Source organism: Ambystoma mexicanum, chromosome 2p (assembly GCF_040938575.1).
Source record: "Ambystoma mexicanum isolate Mex_15411 chromosome 2p, UKY_AmexF1_1, whole genome shotgun sequence".
NCBI lineage: Eukaryota > Metazoa > Chordata > Amphibia > Caudata > Ambystomatidae > Ambystoma > Ambystoma mexicanum.
This window is the reverse complement of record NC_090923.1, coordinates 1,130,463,919-1,130,478,583: the sequence shown is the minus strand read 5'-3', so window position 1 is coordinate 1,130,478,583 and position 14,665 is coordinate 1,130,463,919. Positions and strand designations below refer to the sequence as shown.

The window sequence follows — 14,665 nt, the reverse complement described above, 5'->3', positions numbered from 1 at the left end:
GGGGTTGAGATGGTTGAGCAGAGACTTGTGACCCAGAGGAAGCTGTAGTGGAGGGAGTGGAGTGGACATTCTCGAAGTAGGCGGGGTCTTTTTCACAGAAATTGGCCATAAAAAACATTCTCCTCATGACCTAGTCTATGTCTTGTGATGACCACTGTGCTGAACTTGGGTAGACCGAGGGTTGGGCTGGAAGCCCCAAGTCTTCATCTGTGGGAGGAATTAGCCCAGATCTTTTAGGCCTAGCCTCTAGAGGTTTATCCTTCTGAGGGATAGGCCTAGACCCTTGAGTTTTTTCCTTAAGAGGGGTTTTATCCCTATGAGGGTTCTTTGAGGACTTCTTTCTGTGTTCTTTATCCCGCCCCCCCTCGCGCCCAGAGCCGTGTTTATCCGACTGTTTGGGGCCTGCTATCTGATCCGACGCAGTGTCGACTTTCGGTTGTGGGAAGGGCTGAGGCCTCGTCCGCGGACGATCTGCCCTCGGATGGAGTTTTACCCACGCCGGTTTGCCCTGTCATACGGCGAGCGAGAGTGCCAGGAGGACAGGGACTGAACGGACCTTTCCCTGGGTGTTGTGCGCAGTCGACCGCTCAACACGTGTCGAGTCTCGACATGGGGTTGTGCGTTTAGTGGTGGATGGAATTGTTGCGCTTCCGCCGCCGTGTGTAGTCCCCACAACAGGGCTGCTGGCATGTCTCACGGGGTCGTGGGCCTGCTCTTGGGTAGCCGAAGCTACCCAGTCGCCCTCACTGTCCGAAACGGCGGTGATCCTGCCATCACTGAAAGCAACTTCTACCTCCATGGCCACGAGCTGCCTGGCGTAGTGTGCCCAGTGTTTCGTGGAACGGTCCGTCTTGGGCTTGAAGAGCGTACAAGCTTGACAAGACCCTTCGACGTGGTCTCTTGGGAGACACAAGTTACAGACTAAACGCTTATCGACCCACGGAAGTTTTCGATTGCTTGGGGCAAAATTTAAATGGGGTCTTGTCCATAACTACAAACTATGGTAGCTGGGTGAAAATAGTGTAAGGAAAGGAGCATATACATCGTAAAATGACCTCCCCCCTCCTTCAACTGTCTGGGCCGGGGACCGGGGCGGCCTTCCAAGGCCGAGCGGTCCGTCATGGTAGTCTTTCAACGGGCAGTCTCCGTCTTCACCAGTGTGATGTTTCGATGATTGGTGAAGTAAAGGATAGAAAATGGAGCTATCAGTAATTGAAATAAGTAAATGGCTTTACGCCGAAAGAGGAACTCTGCTATACGCGTCCGTCTAGAATGGCGGAAAAAAAACAATCCGAGGGACCTCGACACGTGAGGGATCATGGGTACAGTGGATGTCACACTAGGGATAGTATTACTGGCACACCCCATCAACATCCCTTTTCGAGTTTACTAATACTCTGCAGCTTCCACTAGATGTCAGCCTATGCACAGCATGTGATCTAAGCAGATTCCACAAGCCTCAGAGATATATATATATATAGTGAAATCAAGTGGCTCAGAAAGACTGTGGAACAAATGTCCCAAGAGGGGAGCCAAACCCCAAGTACATTGCAAAAGAGTTACAAGCTTTTGTCCAGATGGTGGCAAGAGACTATTTGAAAATCTTACTGAAGAGAACTTTTTAGTAAAGAAGAAACTTTGCCATAAGGTAATACCCAGAGAGGAGAGATATTCTTCTAGTATAATTTAAGTTAGTTAAAATAGATATAGGGACAGAACTAGTTTTTGGATCGTGGACATATTCATTTGGGACTTCCTGACTGACTAGCGCCTTCAGTTATTTATATAGGCAGGGGTTACCCTCTAGCAATAGGGAAAGATGGGACTTATTTTTATTATTTTATTTAACACCAGTAAAAATGTCCTTCAAGTATCTGCCTCCTTCTTCCGACCCATCAGACCAGCAACAGACTTCTCCGTGGCAGGAATGTGTATTGGGACCAAACCGTACTATCCCACATATGAGGCCAAGTATTGCACCCTCACTTTGCTGGGAATCCAAGCTGAATCCCACGAAACTGCATGCCTTATAAAGTATTTCCTGACCCGAGAAGGCAGGAAGGCAAACAAAGAAGAGATTGGCCAAAGGACAGGGTTAATAACAGCATGGCAGAACTATTTTGAGTATATGGAAGTCAACATGGCATTACGCAATAAAAAAAAAGAAAACAGGCACACATGTGCATTGTAAAAATAGTAGGACTTAGTCCACTGCCACCATCCCATCCTGGGCACATTTAAAAGTTAAAACTCGGGGGTGCTGTTGCGCTCAATGGAAAAGGCAGCTTGAGTGCTGAGCTCCGGACTGGGACATTCCTTTTGATAAAAATAACCTTCTCCATGCAGCGAATACCCCTTTTCTTCACTGCGACCTGTGAAGGGATCACCGTGGAGCATTCCTGTCGACTTGCAGCACCTGGGATCCTGTGAATCCAGTGTTACGGCTGCAACAGAAATCAGCGCTGAACGCGTCTGACTCACCCCGTCCGGCGGCTCTGGCGACCGTGGCCCGTCTGCCTGCTGTGTACCGCGGCGACGCGGGCCTGCAGGGGGAGGGGCGTCTCTTCCCGATCAAGCACCCAGTGCCCATCTCAAGGCCGGGTGCACTCCATAGACCCCCCATGCTGAGCTGGATTGGGGGTTGTGGGCTCCTGCGAGGATCGGCCAGACATCTGCTCGGCCCCCCCGCCCGCCTCGAACGTGGTCCTACCCATCAGATACCCCACCAGGAGGACGCCCCGATGAGCGGAGGTGCTGCGAGGGTACTGCTGCGCCGCTGTCTAATCCATGCCGGTGCAATGGACTCTGGACCGATCGCGGCTCGACACTTCGTGGGACTGAAGGCACGGTAGGAGACCTGGTGGGTTAGGGGGCCCTAGCGAGGTGTGCCCACATCGCAGCGGCGACCATACCTGCTGCCCTGGATGCCCCTTGATCCCTCGCATGCTCATTAACGTGGTGAGGACGCTCAATAACAATAGTAGTTAAAGGCAGCAGAAGACACCACTTATTTCAGCATTCTACTGGGAATAACTGCCACGCCCGTCGGGCCAACCCTGCATAACATTGGGGGGAAACTCCTCCCCTCCCCACCCCCCCTCCTCCCCAGACATCCACTGGCACTGGTTCCTGGCTCCCCCGAAAGGCAGTACTCTGGACACCTACCATATGATAAACATCCCAGCCCGGATACTTGACGTGTGGGGACCGCAGGTTGAGTCCCACCTGTTGGTACAGACTTATACTAGCCCCAGAACCAGCTCTGCACTTGTTTGGCCCCTGGGACACCACAGTGGAAGGGCGACTCTGTTGGAGAACTCCCTCTGAGTGGCTCCCCGCCACCACTACCACAGGCATAGATTGCCAGAACTTGGAGTACTAGCAACTGGATCGAGACCACAGACTTGCAGGGTGGTGACACAACCGCCTCTGGGATACATTCGCAAGCTCCAAATAGCATCCGGAACAATTTCCTGGGGGAGAGTTCAATACGGCTCTGAAGGAGATCCGAGCAACTCGCTCTAGGACACCCTGTGGCGCTCTTTGTCTTAGCTGGACTCCGGCACTTCTAAACGCCGACGCTTACCCATATCTTGAGAACCCCCCTTAGCGGACACCATGACCAAAGGAGCGGGCACGGGGAAAAAACAGAGCTCCTTAAATATGTTTACAAAAACACCAGCTAAACCAGCGGTGGAAGCACTAGAGGATACACCCACCACGTCGGCCCCACTGGCCCCTGAGGACTTGCAGAAGCTGCTGGAGTATATTCGCGAGGGGTTCACCACTCTGTACACCAAACTCGATGACATGAACGGCACCATCTCATCCATAAAAGCACACATCGAGAAGACTGATGGCCGGGTGGCCGAGATTGGAACAAGGGTGGGTGCAGCTGAGGATAACCTGGGCTCTCTAAGGGCTACGGTCTCCTCGCTCTCCAGTCTAGTACTTGCAGTGGAAAAAAACGCTCAAGACGTAATAACGTGCACATAGCAGAGTACCTGAAGACATTATCAAGGAACCCATGGAAGACCATGTGGAACGCCTTGTTCTAACACTTCTGGAGTCGCTGAAACTGTCCCCACAATTGGCAGTGGAAAGAGCCCATTGATCCTTAACCTCGAAACCCAGACCTGGCTCTCCTCCGCGTCCTATCATCGCCAGAATCTTACATTTTCGGGATTGTGATGCTCTCCTGAAAGCGGCTAGAATCAAAGGGGAGCTGCTTCTTGGTTCAGCAAGGATCCATCTTTACCCGGATTTCTCTGTGGCAGTGCAACAGGAGCGTAAAACCTTTTTGGCAGTTAAGAAGAGACTCTGAGATTTATGGGTCAAATACTCCATGCTATTCCCTGCCAAACTGAGAATTGAACACTCCAACCAAACATTCTTTTTTACAATCCCAGAGGAGGCTTCAAAATTCGATGAACATTTCCCAGGCTGATCTCCCACCCCGTTGAGATGGTGGCGACTGTTGCTCCATTTCCTATTAATTAAGCTTTTGCCTGGTAATAGGCCCATATACGTCCGAGTACATAAGATGTTGTTACGTTTCACGAGAATACATGACTTGTTTTTCCATGGTTCTGCCATACCTCGATCCATATGCTCCTTCCTATTCGCACTAGTCAACTTCTCTTAAGACGGAGATCATCCTTATATACCCCCCCAGTCCCGAGTATTACAGCCAGGCCAGCTAACAGGCCCCCAGGCATTGATGCCGTTGATCTGGTTGTTATGGTTATACAGGGTTGTCATTCCTCTGTTTGGGAGAGGGATGTGGATGGGGGACTGTGGGGTTGGGAGTTATTTTAAAAAAGGCTTGACGACCGCGAGTGATGCCATGCATGTTGCAGGATTGGGTTATGGCGAGGCCGGGGGGGGCCAGGGACCCGCTTCAGTCGGAGCGGTATTGTCCGCCACGCCGCCGTGAATTAGAGTTTGTCCAACTTCATATAAATGGCGGATAATGACCTAACTTTCATGAGCTGGAATGTGCAGGGTCTAGGTAACCATAAAAAGATGCAGCAGATACAATTTCACGCCGAACGTCACAGTGTCAAAATCCTATGCTTGCAGGAGACCCAAGCCCGCTCTGAACAGTGTGAGAAGTTTACTAAACAATGGCGGCCCCAGAGGTACTATACAAATTACTCCACGCAAAATCGAGGTGTGATTACTTTGATAAGCAGAAGCACTAAATTCAAGTGCACTCACTCACGGGTGGACCCACATCGAAGGTATGTGTTGACCCTAGGAACCCTACAAAACAAAGAGGTGGCCATACTAAACATTTACGGTCCAAATATTGATGACCCCAACTTTTACATGCACATGGCCTCTCTGTTGGGAAGTATCCCCCTGGTCCCGATTCTATGGGGAGGTGATTTTGATACAATACTGGATGTCAACTTCGATAGATCAGGCGCCAAACCCTGCCAGCTCTCCAAGGCAGCTTATTCTATCCTTACAACGCTCCCTCGTTTATCGATTGTAGACCCATGGCGGCTCATGTACCCCGACTCGCGCACATACTCCTACTATTCCACAGTGCATGATTCACATTCTAGGATTGACAGGTGGCTCATATCGGACATATTGATTAGGCATCTCTCCCATTTATCAATTCTCCCTAGAACTCTGACCACTCACCAGTGCTCATCTCCCTCAGTTGGTGTCAGGACTATGATAGAACTAGACAATGGAAAATGAGACCCCACTCCCTACTTGACCCGGTCTTTAGCTCTGAACTTGAATCCTCCATTGATGAATTCTTTTAATTCAATACTAATTCTGTCCCGTCACAAGCTACTCTCTGGGTACCCAAAGGCATATATCAGGGGCGTTGCCATCTCAAAGGGAAGCGGTATCCTGAAAGGAATCCGCTCGGACATCACGAGAAGCGAGTCGACCCTGGCCACCTTGGAGGCTCAATTTGCTCTGTATTCCCGAGACCTTAGCGCTGCTGGGCTCAGAACTTGACACATTTCGTAGTTTGGCCGAACGGGAGATTAAATTATTGGACAGTCTCCATCTGGTGAGGAAATATGGTGAGGGAGAAAGACCAGGCCGTATGTTAGCCAGGCTAATACGTCGTGAATTCAGAGCCCCCAACATACCAGCGATAGAGAGACCCGATGGTACGCAAGCTACATCACCACAAGACTTCAACTCAGAGTTCCTAACATTCTATAGTTCCCTATATTCGAAAACTGATAGTGCCAAGATATCAGAGTTCGACTCCTATTTGGAGAGCCTCCATCTCTCTATCCTTTCCACTGACACCAGCATCTCTCTGGAAAGTCCGGACACTCCCGAAGAACTTGGAGGCCATTGAGTCGCTAGCATCTGGCAAAGCCCCAGGCCCGGATGGCCTCCCTATTGAACTATATAAACAATTTAAATCCCTTTTGGTCCCACATCTAATAGCCCTAGGGGAGGAGGCATGTGAAAGGGGCATACTCCCTCCCTCACTCCGGGAGGCAATGATAACTGTTTTACTTAAACCTGGTAAATCCCCCACCCAATGCAGCTTGTATCGTCCCGTTTTGCTAATTAACTGCGATGTCAAAATCTATTAGCCATACAACTAGCCTCATTCCTCCCCCACATCATTCATCCGTATCAAGCAGGATTTGTACCAGGCCGCTCCACCTCCCTCAACCTGAGACGTTTATTTAACGTGATCAGTATGGTCGGCCCGAGGGTGCAGGCAGTGGCGGCCTCCTTAGATATGCAGAAAGCATTTGACTCAGTATCGTGGGAATACCTATGGTGAGTCCTGGAGAAATGCAAGTTTGGACCCAACTTTCGATCCTAGGTTAAGCTGCTCTATACAAGTCCATCAGCTAGAGTCCACACTGAAGACAGATGCTCCTCCCCGTTCCAGATAGCCAGAGGGATGCGACAGGGCTGCCCCTTCTCCCCGCTAATATTCAATATAGGCATGGAACCCTTTGCTGACATAATGCGTCAGTCGCATGCTCATAGGGGCTTAAGAACTGCGGGTCAGTCCGACAGTCTCCCTGTATGCTGACAATGCCCTGCTCTACATCCGTTCCCCAGATACTAACCTAGCCCCGATTCTGGAAGATGTGGTCCGTTTTGATCTGGACTGAAAGTGAACTGCTCTAAATCTGTCCTTTTCCCTGCTCACTGATTGCACGCAACCCCCTTCTGACATTATGGGGTTCATGTGGTCCCCGTCCAGGTTCACTTACCTTGGGGTGGTGGTTTCCCGTTGGGTCGAGACGCTGCGTGAGGATAACTACCTGAATACTAAAACCGCGAGCTGGACCAGACTCCCTATCTCCTTAGCAGGCTGAATAGGAATACTTAAAAAGGTTGTACTGCCCCAACTCCTTTATCGATTCACTAACCTGCCCCTCTGGCCAGGTGATTATTTTTTCCGGACGCTACTCCAGATAACCAACACTTTTTTGTGGCACACCGGTGCAGTCCGACTTAAATTAACAACAACATTGACCGCCCCTATGGAGTGTGGTAGATTTGGTGCCCCGAACTTCCCTAGGTACTGGATGGTAGCTCAATCCCAATTTGCTTCCCACTGGTTTAACACCACAGACACTCCCCCTCATGTTCGTGGAGAAACAAACAGTCCGTGATCAGGAGATTTGTTCCCTCATTCTCAAACCCACCCCAGCTGACACTGGTTCAGTGGATCCGGTTGCCAATACATCCCTGGCCCTTGCAAAAATTTGGAAATTGCTAGACACACCCTACCCCTTTCAAGGAGACCTTCCGCTTTGGAACTTCCACCCAGAGGTCCCGCGCGTCCCACACTCCATTGTTTCCCGATGGGCCGACGTGGGCTTTATGGCGCTCCGTGAAGTCTTTGCACAGGGTAACTTTATTGAATGGTCGGATCTCCCACTCTCCCACTCTCCCTTAGACGAGACCATCAGCATGGCTGCAATACTCCTCCCTCTGGAAAAGCCTCAAAACTAAATACCCCAACTTTCCCACAATACCATCTGATGAGCCCATGCTGCAGAGCTGTGCTCTTCTGACTCCTCTAGGGGAAAGGTGTCTAGGCTTTATACCCCGCTACAAAACTAGGGCAGCCCCCTCATTCACCATGCTGAAACGCAGATGGGAAGAAGATCTTGGGGTAGAAATGACTGATGAACGTTGGTCCCGTATGTGTGCACGCACCCATAATGTATCCTTCAACTCTGGATTTAAATTAATACAACTCAAAGTGTTGCACAGATCCCATCATACCCCGACCCGATTACACCATATTTTCAGCGAGCTCTCCTCCAGTTGCCCTAGATGTGGCTCGGAGCAGGCTACATATATCCGTATGATTTGGTCCTGCCCACAACTAACAATTCTGGACTGAAATATGCTCCACATTGTCTACTATACTAGACCACACTATAAACCCATCCATCCCCACTACGATGCCTATTCCACGGCCTGCCCCCATATGGGTCGCGACTCGAGGAGGCTGGCTGGCCTGTGCGCTGCATATTGATGAACTGGCTCCGGCCTAGAGCACCCACGTATGTGCAGTGGCTCAGGGCGGTCACTTGGGCGTCAGATACTGAAGAAGCCTGGGGTGTGTTGCAACATTCACAATCGAGGCCAAGAGATGTCTGGCGGAGGTTCCGCAGCTATATGTCTGCCATGAACTCGGACACGAACACAGAGGCTTCTGACCCCGCCCCCTTCTCTCCTGCTACCACCACTTGAGTGGAGACTCTTTAATCCTCTATCTGTGATATAGCCTGGACCCTGACTCTCTAATGTATACAAAATGCTTACTATGCACCAGAATGGATTTTTCATTGCATAAGATTGTATCCTTGTATCATGCTGTGTATGTCGCTTCCTGTTTGAGTGTTGTCAAGTCAAATAAAGGTTTAAAAAAAAAAAGTTAAAACTCTTACTAGAAAAAGTACCACTGCTGCACCTCAACATAAGTGGACGTGAGCTACAGTAATACAATAAAGCAATCTCACACAGGGGAAAGAGTCCCTGTGCTTGTAACATTATCAGCTGACCATTGCCTCACAAATAAGTGAGTCAAGCAAGGGAAGCAAAGCAAAACGGCTTTGCTTAACTCCAAAGATCAGTACAGGGTTCAACCATAGCAAACAGATGAGGGTCCTAAAGATATTAACAGAAGGAAAGTTGAAAAAAAAAAGATCTTTTCAAACAGCAGTACACCCCCAAATAAATAGGAGCAGATATGAGTGAGGGTAAGCTCAACTCAAAAATCGGTCAGAGTCCAAATTCATAGCAGAAAGGCTGAGGGTTGCCATTGAAGCCAACGAGGGAAAGTTGCAGAAAGGATTTCTTTTCCTTACACAGAGACGTGCTTTGAAAGCAATTTGGACAACAACCTTGGCTGGGCTACACCTTCAGGTTAACATGCAAGTGATCGTGCAAATGTCGGACTACTCCATCTCCTCTAACTTTTACATGTCATGCATGCCTTCACTGTATAAAAAGTATTACCTGTAACATTTAATAAAATACATGTAGAAGTGTAAATCTATGGGGGTGTTACATTTTATGAACACATAGCTTTTATGTTACATTTCTGCAGCCCCACATCTCTCTGAAGCGTGATTTGGCTGTTCAACCGCAGCTACACCCTAGGTTGGTTAAGTAACTTGGAAAAGTACTACAAGCTTGCTTAGATCCAGGGGGTGGACCTTGGGGCCTCATAACACGACCCAAGACAGCTGCCAGATTAAAATGTTACTAGGCTACTTTGAGAAAACTCAAGATTCAGCCCAGGAATTGCAGACATTTCAAGTATCGGCCGATCTTATCTGTGCTCTCCCTGCCCCCAAATGTCCCTAGGCAAGCAGAAGCCAAAACATTATATAGCTGAACACACAGAACCTTTTACACAAAGAAACCCAGTATCAGCTGTTTGGTTTTCATTGGTTTTCTATCATTGAGATCCATGCTAAGGCATGGGTAGTCAACATGTTACCCTTCAGGAGTTTAAACTGCCATGATCCCTCAGCACTCAATATGCTGCCTGAGACTAAGGGGTGGTGTAGGCCAAAACATCAGGAGGGTTAAGGGTGGCTATTCCTGAACAATGGAATTGGTACGGGTACTTCGACAGCCAAACAAATGAGTCCAAGCTAACCGTGCTGTGGTGTCTAGCACAGTGACAGTCTTTGGGACACCTCAATGCAGGGGTTTTATCACAGAAGAGGCTTTGTATTAAGGAATCATTGGGGGGGGTGAGATTGGTACACAGTTGCGTAAAAGCAGAACGTATATGCTCTCTAGCAGGAAATCATCCAGTGACTTTGGGACATTCTCTAATAAAGAGCATGACTTGCGCTACCCGGTGTATCATTTTCCTTTTTCACCAAGGTAATGAGTTCTCCTTATTTCCGTATTCCATCTCATAGCATGCCTACCAATACTGATGGGGTGGACAGAGGCTGAAGATCGTGCCTGGTGTGAAGGGAATAGTAGTGTTTCAGAAGGCTCAGTAAATACCTACCATTGGGCTTACTGTCGGTGTGAGTCTTAAATGTCTCCTCCCACATGCCTGTTTCGTCCTCAGCAGATTTTTCCTTTTCAGGCTCCTCTGCCTACAATTAAACAGATACAAGTCAGTGATAAACTCAGATTGAATAATTGTGAAGGGAGTTGGAAGCATATTGCCTCAAAACTCCTTTAACCGCACTGGAAGCTGCACTTGGGTGAACAACAATACATGCAATGTCAAAAGAAAAACTGAAATATTTGGAAGAAAAGATTCCTAGCCCAAACCTATCTGGGGAAAAAGAAAACCGGAAAAAACATGAATGTACATAAAAAAGTTACTTACCTGTAACTATTGTTTTCCAGCATGGGTTTGGCATGGATTCACATGCTCCTCTGTAAAAGAAAAAAAAACAGTTTCACTTTAACTTACTGTATTTCTCCTCTAAACCAATCACTGTCCTCTGGGTCATACTGCCCCAGCCAATGACGGTCCTCTCCCTCTGCCCCACCCCTGGTGGCCATCTTCAGATTTGGTAGCACGTAAAGTGGCAGTATGAACCAAGAAGAGCCACAGAGAGGAGGGCGGGAGGGTTCGCATGTGAATCCATGCCAGACCCATGCTGGAGAACAATAGTTACAGGTAAGTAACAAATCTTCTCCAGCATGGGGTCTGGCAAGAATTTACATGCTCATGAACAATTACACAGCAGTACATACACAGAACCACGGGAGGTGGCAAGGCTCAACAGAAGCAATAAACACCTCTGGAACAGACTCACCTCAAACAAACTGGTTACATAGCACCACTTGGCCGACACAGGACTCCTTCCTGGAATCCCTGTTGACGGAGTAGAACCTTGTAAAGGTGTGTGTGGACCGCCACGTAGCAGCCCTGCAGATGTCAATCAGATGTCAATCAGGGGCACACCAGAGAGAAACACTGTTGTTGCTGCAATGGCTCTGGTGGAATGGGCTCTCGCACAGCCTGGCAGCAGCCTGCTAGCCAGCCGATGACACTGCATGATGTAGCCGGAGAGCCATCTGGAGATGGAAGCCTTCGACAAGGCCTTTCCCTGATTTACAGGTCCAAAGTTAACTGAGAAGTCTTCCGAAAATCCTTTGTACAAGCAACGTAGAATTTCAAGGCACGAGCAACGTCCAGCGAATGCAAGGCCCTCTCCACCGGCGGCGGCGGATTCAGAAAGAAGACCAGTAACAACAATGGTTCATAGAGGTGGAATTCCGACGGTACCTTTGGCAAGGGGAGTTGTGTGCGCAGTATCACCCTTGGAGCGTGGAAAGACAAGTAAGGCTGCTTGCAATATAGGGCCCGAATCTCCCCGACCTGCATGGCCGAGGTGATCGCCACGAGGAAAGCAGTCTTCCATGAGAAACTTGATCAGAGCCGAATGCATAGGTTCGAAGGGCACTCCCATGAGCTTAATTAGCACAACACTGATTTCCCAAGCCGGGGCAGGAGCCTTCACCGGCGGGAAAATCCTGAAGAGCCCCTTGGGGAACTCTTTGACGAGCATGTGAGACACAGCAAAGGTCTGCCCGGAGACCTGGTCTACCTGAATATGGTAGCGAGATGCACCTTGATAGAGGCGTGAGCCAGTCCCGCTTTGGCCAAGGAAAGCAGGTATGGCAGAAGTTGCAGAGCAGTGACAGGCAGAGGGGTAATCTTCTGAGTCCTGTGTAAGGAAGGCATGGTATCAACAGTAAGACGGACACAAGTGAACACAGTTCAAGGGTGTTTATTGAACTTTGAATGGGTTGGAAAAGCGCCCATCTAACCTACTTTCTAACAATGGGGGCAAGCTACAACCATCAACAAAAACGCTGTCCTAGTCGCGTCGTGTCAAAATAAAGATGGTCTGGGGCACTGCTGAGCAGCCAGCAAGATGGCTGCCCAACGCTGGAGCTCTGATAACGACTCAGATCTGTTGTGGTGGTGGCAATATTGATACTCGTCTACACCAACTTAAGGCACTGAGCCCCAATACGGTGCTGTTCAACTGGCTCCACCAGGGAGAGAAACCGGAAGCGGTATGAACCGCGGCGGGCTGCTGTGGACCATGCCGCCTTGAGAGGGAGGAGCTTCCGGAGCACCATTGCGGCGAGGGCGGGAAGCAGTGGGTGCCATGGTCTTGGCCCTGTTCCTATGATTGCGGCACGCCAGCTACCCGGGAAATCCATCCACTTGAGGGAGAGTGTCATAAGCATCCTTGCAGCGGGCACGCATGGCACCCATGGACCAACCTGTCAGAGGCATGCGCAACATCCATCTGACGGCGGAGTCGAACCGGTGAGTGCTGCTTCCACCGCCCTTTGTCTCCTCACCATACCTCAAATGACGCCCTCCTTACGCCAAGCATCGGTCCGGCTCCTGAGAGCTCGGGGGCTCCCAGGATCTCTCCACCACGGCTGGGGGGGGACGATACACACCGCCTGAGACCCCATGGGACAAGCTGAGGGTCGGGCACCACCCTGAGAACATTACTAGCAGCCCAACACCTTGATGCTCCATACCGCATCCATCCCACCCGACCAGCGGCCCTCTGGGCTAGGGGCTGATACCTCAGTGAGGTGGACCGCAGCAGCGGTACCATTGTCTTCAGTGCCAATCATAATGGCTTAGTGGACCTCATTCCCGAAGCGACTGACAGAGCACGACAGACATTAATAATCAGACTGTTCTACAACCCATACCCTGGCCCCTCTGGCCAGCACAGCAGCCCAGCCGGGGCAATCTCCTGCTTCTGTCCCAGCCGTGTGGACACGACTGCCTGCATGCAACTCTCCAAGCCTGATTGGGCTCCCACAACCCAGGCAGCAATACCTGCGCATACAATAACCACGCAGAGGAGTGAAATATGGCACATGTCAGCAACAGGCCCGGTATCCTGTACAACCCACTCATACAGAGAGCAAACCTAGGAGCCCTCAGTGCGCAGCTGCAACTTGTGCAATCCCCATTGCCCCTCCCACACCTCCCAAGGGGAACAACCAGGGGGCAGAAGCATTAGACACTGGACCACTGGCAGCACAAATAAGTCCCTCCGTGCTGGGAGCAAAGAGAATGCAGAGCTAGGGGCAAACCCGGCAGCAGCCAACTAAAACCTGGGGCATGCCAAAACCTCCCGCAGCAGGGGAACGGTATGCCCCAGGGCCAGGACTACTAGCAATATACCCGCTTATCTAACGCAGCTGCACTGGTGGCCCCCTACGATCGGGCCCAGTGACGATCCTCATATTACCAATATATAAAGGGATGTCAGATAGGCCCATCCAGTGCCTGATCTATGCCCCTGCAATCCTCCAACCATCCTGCGGACACACCCAAACTCTCGGGGAGCTGCAGAGTGACAGGGCTGAGCCATAAACTCTGCCCCTCACCCGCTCGCTGAAGATCCCACCTGCTGCTAACCACCCACGCCATACCCTAGACCACAGGTCCTGTCACATAAACTGGGCCGGCTGTCCCACACAAGGAATCCTGTACTAGGGTGGGGGCGCTGATTCGAGCTGAGGTTGCTCACAACTGCCTCTCAACCTAAATGCCAAGGATCTTCCCACCGCCACCCTACCGGTCAGCGCACCAGGACTAGGGGCGCATGAGGAGGGACGACGACAGGGGCCATGGATCAATTTGCGACAGCTACTCCACGTCAAACCTCACTCGGAGCAACTGCAAACAACCATGAACCCACCCCCCCCCCCCAACCTCACTCATATGATTGAGGCCATGGCCAAGGGATTTGCAACCATTCACGAGAAGTTGGATGACATCACAGCCAACGTTGCATCCATGAGGTTGCAGCTTGCCAAGGAAGCTGTACGCATCACAGAGGCCGAGACAAGGATTGGGGCGACAGAGGATGCTGTGCAAGGCCTCCACAAAACACTAGCAACCCTGGTGAAAGTCATGAAACCTGTGAAATCCAAAAGCGACGATTTGGAGTCACGCCTCAGGAGAAATAACCTCAGAATAGCTGGGGTGCCTGAGGGTGCGCTATCTGGGGGTATGGAACAAGCAGTATAACGCCTACTCAAAGATCTCCTAGGGACCCCAGTGCTCTTCCCCCTTCTTCGAGGTGGAGCAGGCCCACTGGGAACTTCAAAACAGGCGACTTTCCACATGCCATCATCGCTGAGATTCTCATCTTCTGTG

At 50.4% G+C, this 14,665-nt stretch overlaps 1 protein-coding gene across 2 annotated transcripts in view; it reads right to left on the bottom strand.

The window, feature by feature from the left end:
• The window catches only part of GANAB (glucosidase II alpha subunit), a 919,668-nt gene that overhangs the window by 626,158 nt on the left and 278,845 nt on the right, over nt 1–14,665 (bottom strand). For both annotated transcript variants that reach the window (XM_069645184.1, XM_069645185.1), the window contains one exon: nt 10,505–10,595. In XM_069645184.1, coding sequence (XP_069501285.1) covers nt 10,505–10,595 — 91 coding nt within the window. The remainder of the gene's footprint in view (nt 1–10,504; nt 10,596–14,665) is intronic.